This window comes from Emydura macquarii, unplaced genomic scaffold (assembly GCF_026122565.2).
Source record: "Emydura macquarii macquarii isolate MOO-44397 ecotype Brisbane River unplaced genomic scaffold, CSIRO-AGI_Emac_v2 contig_967, whole genome shotgun sequence".
In the NCBI taxonomy this organism is placed as follows: Eukaryota; Metazoa; Chordata; order Testudines; family Chelidae; genus Emydura; species Emydura macquarii.
The window spans coordinates 1,610,810-1,616,000 of NW_027131104.1; the positions used below are offsets into that span (position 1 = coordinate 1,610,810).

Sequence of the window (5,191 nt, forward strand, 5' to 3'; positions counted from 1 at the left end):
GACTGAAGTCTTCATTTTATACCTGGAAGTTTATTACAGAGCAGGTAGAGTATAGGCAATGGTAATATAAGCTCCACCATGCCCCAATCCTGTTTGGAGGAAACCTCAAGGAGCAAGAGGTTAGTTTAGTTTACCTTTCATAGCCCATTCAACTCTTAGAATTTAACAGGGATGAAGGCTGGGATTTTTAATGTTGCCCAAGGAAATTAGGTGTTTAACTCCACTCTACATGGCAATGATGGGTTGTGGTGGTAACTCAAGAAAACCTATCTAAGGTCACTCAAGCACTGGAGCAGTGAAGCTGCAGAAGCACGCACTTCATCATCATCATCAAGCCCGCCTGGATTGGTGGGAACTTCTGAAGCTCAGGGCTTGTGCTGGGGGCTATCACCCTGGACACTGATTTCCATGGAACACCATGTTCCTGTGGCACTGGCCTTTGGTTTTTTGCTCTGTTGATTGGCTGCCTGGATGGGATGGCATCGAAAAATATTTTCAGCCCAGGCTGGCCAAAGGGCTAGCTTGGCTATGTCTACATGAACTGCCATCACCCTCCGCAGTGAAGGCATATCTTTACTGTGGTTTGGATGAATAACTCACTTAGGCTCCTTTCAAAGTCCCAGCTGAAATACCTGGAGTCTTAGACAGTCTCACAGAAATTACTCCAAAAACCTAAAGCATCTCATAATAATTACAAGAGGTGTTTTACTGCCATCTTATTATGGAATAAAGGAACAGGGATAAAAACATAATTTGTAAAAATGTGATCCTTTCCTATTACATTATGTAAGACTTATTTATAAGGGAGCCTTTGGCCTCTGCTGAGACCACCAGTAAGAGGGACAGTTCTGATGGTAACTTTGAGATGGGGAGGATAACAATTTATTAAGTCTTTGATGCCTCTGACAAAAGTTTGTAAAAGACCTTGAGAGCCTCAGTTGAAAGACACCATAAGTGCAAAATTTGATCCATGCATGGGTTAAGCAAAAAAAAAAAAAAAAAAAGTCAGCTACAAACGAGGTGTGCACTTACTTCCGTAGGGAGATCCTGTTGGAGAGCCATTAATGAATCCGGGTGAGCTGGGAACTCCCAGGTTAGACATTGGGACGTTGCTGTAGCCATTCATGCTATTACTGGAGGTGCTATAATTAGACTGCTGAGGTGTTGAACTGGAAGAGTAACCTCGGGGGGAGATGCTGCTTGTATTACGGATATAACCTAAAAAAATTTCAACATTTCACAGTGAGTCAATGAATAGGGCCTGAAACTTTTCTTTCGGCTATTTCCCCCGTCTCAGAGAAATCGCTTGAAATTGCTCTTTTACACCCAGATTCAAAAAAACACTTCAGCAAGTTTCATTGACTTAATGGGACTGAAAGCCTGTCTTTAAAAGCTTTGCTGAAACAAAGCCTAAAACACTGTTTTATTTGTTTATTTTATGTTTTTTGAGGATGTCTGTATTTTCCTAATCAGATTTGATTGTTTAAAAATTGAAATTGGGCCTTAAGTTCTGAGGAAAAAATTAGTAAGCTCATCTTGTAATGGTTTTATGATTTATTTGGGGTTTGCTACAACTTATGGGTCGAGTTTATACTTTCCAATTTATTCATGGATTACCAGTTTAAAACAACCCCACAAAAATACCAAAATGTATGAGTAATGAGAAATTACAACCATTCATGTAGCCATTTATAGAATCAACTTAGAATATACCCTCCTCTTTTTGTTTCACTCTGAGTGAGAGAAGATTGGCCATGTAAGTCAGAAAAAATTAGCCCAACTTGGCCAGTATCTTGCCTTTAGTAGAGGACAGTGATTGCGAATACTGTAGAAGCAGGTTTGGGACCATTTTTCCCACTTTGAACACAATTTTAGTTTCCAAAAAAGAGTAACGAAGTTTAAAAAAAAAAAAAAAAAAATTCATGATAATTTTCATTTTAGGCCCAAGACTTTTTGAATGAAGAAATTTCATCTAACGCTAATTTAATGTTAAGTTAGTTGCCATTTAGAAATCAGTGGATTCTACTAGTTGAGTTAGTCCAGGTAAATTAATAAAGCAATGGCAAATCAACACGAGCAATTATGTTTTTCTGTACATTACATTATGGAGATTAATACTTCATGATATCCAGGTTAAGTCAGACTTTACTGCAGATCTATAGAAAATTACCTTTCTAATTACATTTGGCAGGACATACCTGGACATCAATTCATATGACATGACTTGCACCTCCTGGGAGGACACTGTGTCCAACTAATCATGCATTCAGACTACCCAGATTGTATAGTACAGGAATCTAGTGTTAAACTGAGAAATCAAGCACTCCAGTCAGGACATTCCAAAAATTTAAATTGCTCCCCTGATGATTGCACTGCTGTGCTGCATGTATTTTAGACATGCATTACTAACAATGGTACAGTAAGGTTCACATTCAACAAGGAAAACAGCAGTAATAAATACATGCAATTGGGCAAAGTTAAGATTATAGAAGAAACAATTAACTTTTAAAAATTCTCAGCTTCTACCCCAAATGGTAGTTAATGCATTTATCATTCTTGGTGTTTTCTGAGGGCATGGGTATGAGTATGAAAAATGTGAGTTAGAGTGGAAGTTGGAATTCAGCCTTAAATTTACCAGAAAAGAGATTATGGGTAAAATTGTCATGTGCACCTAAATTCTAGTGACTTCAATGCAAGTTAGAAGCTGAAGTCCCATTTTCAAAAGTGACTTAAGCCCTTGAACCTAACTCATGTAGGGGGTTTAAAAATGTTACCCTGTGTTAAAAATGTCTCCTCCTTAGGATCTGCTCCAAAACCCATTAAAGTCAACGGGCTTTGGATCAAGCCTTCACTCAGCAGATCTACTCCTTGTATTAGCTCTGAGAACAGGTTGGAAAATTTTTTGTCAAAACAGTTTTTCAATTAAAAGTGCCATTTTCATCAATTGAAACATTCAGAAAAACATGTAGATTTCAACAAACTTTCATTCTGAAAAAAATTAAATGATGCATTTTATGTTATAAACCAAGTTTTTGAAACAAAATTATCTATAAAAAGCCATTTTAAAAGTTTGCAGAGGTTGAAATCAGAAACAAATGTTTTGATCGGCCAAAATGAAATCTTGAATTTTGCTGTTCGTTCAGAACAGAATGGAAGAAATTCAAAATCATGGGATTGCCTGCACAATGGAAAATCAGATTCCTGACCAGCTCTAGTTTTGAGTCACCTCTTATTTTAGAGGCAAAAATAAGAGTTTGGTACAATTTATTCCATCTCCGCAGAGCCACGAGAGTGAGTTGGATAGTCTCCTGTATCACCAAAAGTATTGTTACCTAAATTCCAGTTGCAGCCAGAAAGAAACTAGGTTTTTCAGTTTGCTAATGTGTTGCTGGCAGTTAAGGTGGCCGCATGTCTACTTTTAAACTGAACAGATATGGATGTTGAGACCCTGATACTATTTTTACACTCACTTTTTAAGGTAGGGCTACACACTTTGTGCAAACATTATTACAGACATTACCTTGGTTATTTCCCTGTGTCGACTCCGAGATGCTGACTCCTAACTGGCTACCATAGGAGTTGATTCCCATCATGCTACTATGAGCTGGAGAGCTAGACAAAGCAGGGATCTGGCCGGGATTCCTTGGGACACTATACAGAGCTTCTGCTATGTCTGCAGCTCGCTTCAGAATAATATCCTAAATGACAGCAACAACGTAAGGTCAATTTAACTTCAGGAAGTTTATACAAAATCTTGAAAAGTCGTCTTTTCCTGAAAAGGAGTCACTCTAACCTGGTTATTATGTGGCGTTCCATACAGTGCTTCAACTAGATCAGCAGCTCTTTTCAACAGCATCTCCTGGAGGAGGAAGAGATGTATGAAATGGCAAACATTCAGATCCCCACAAAACAAAACAAAAAAAAGAGAAAAGGACAGTTTGCTGCCCTGATTTATTGTTTGAGATAAAAACTAGGGCTAAGATTTTCTAAAGTGACTGGTGTTTTGGGGGAACTCACTTTGAAGGAGTCTCATTTTCAAGAAGGTTTGACCATCCATCCACTGAAAATCAGGCCCCTTTCAGATGTCTGCAGTTGGGCATCCAACATCACTAGTTTCTTTGGAAAGTTTTTACCTACCTGTAAAAGCACTGATCAGTCATAGTTTTATTCATTAACTGATAAGTGTTCCATCCCTCTGTCTAGGAGCTCTCCATAGTCCTGAACTCACTCATCAGAACATTGATTTTAATAAGTTTTATGGTGGGGTTTTCAAAAGCACCTAGGTGAATTAGGAGCATGAGTCCCCAGGACTTTCAATGGGACTTGTGCTCCTTACTCACACTTTTGAAAGTCCTACTCTTATCCTTTAAAATTACACACCCATTTTTTTCCTCAATAATCGTAACAAACTAAGATTCCACAAAGCCATCTTCAGTGTTTCTGTCATCTGTGGTTTATCAGCTCTGGTTATAAGGTTTGGGTTTTTTTTTAAATTACCATTATCTTCTTTCAGCAGGCAAATTATACAAAATTATTATTTTTAAATATAATCAGAAATTAGGCTTGGATTCTGCAATGGGAGAGTCAAGCATGGCTATTAGTAGTAGTATTTCAGTTGTGCCCAGGAGCCCCAGTCATGGACCAGGACCCCATCGTGCTAGGTGCTATATAAACCACAGGTCTTTTGTACATTATAAATGTCAGTTCTATATGGTTTCAGAGCAGGCACCCTTAAAGCTCACCCCTTTAGTGCTGTGATTCTGATGACAGACCTCCTGAAACTGGATCTGTGCAGGTGGATCCCTGCATCTGTATGAATCCATATAGATTTCAATGGGGTGCCATTTGGGCACAAAGGTCTGCTGATGTGGATAAGGGCCACAGACTATGGATATGGAGTGAGAGGGTGTCTGCCATGGCGGTTCCCAAGTATGGAATTGATTCTCACCACTGGCACTAAGAGAGATGCTGAATGCAACACATTGCCACTCTGTACTTTATTACATATGAACCGAAAAGAAAGATGCAATCTTTGAATGAGAGGTTCTGGTTTGGACCCACCACTAATCAGTACAATACTGATCCTTGAGTATCATTAAGAGTGAAGATATTAATGTTGTTTCCTTAATATTTTAGAAATGAATGAAAACTGTATTTAAAAGGCTTAGTGAAATGCTAGCAAATCTTTTAC

General features: G+C 38.4%; 1 protein-coding gene across 4 annotated transcripts in view; it reads right to left on the bottom strand.

The window, feature by feature from the left end:
* EBF2 (EBF transcription factor 2) overlaps positions 1 to 5,191 on the bottom strand; it is a 160,183-nt gene that overhangs the window by 15,746 nt on the left and 139,246 nt on the right. For all 4 annotated transcript variants that reach the window (XM_067543717.1, XM_067543718.1, XM_067543719.1 and 1 more), the window contains exons 12-14: positions 3,794 to 3,859; positions 3,521 to 3,698; positions 1,033 to 1,218 (exon numbers count right to left, since the gene is read on the bottom strand). In XM_067543717.1, the coding sequence (XP_067399818.1) occupies positions 1,033 to 1,218; positions 3,521 to 3,698; positions 3,794 to 3,859 (430 nt within the window). The remainder of the gene's footprint in view (positions 1 to 1,032; positions 1,219 to 3,520; positions 3,699 to 3,793; positions 3,860 to 5,191) is intronic.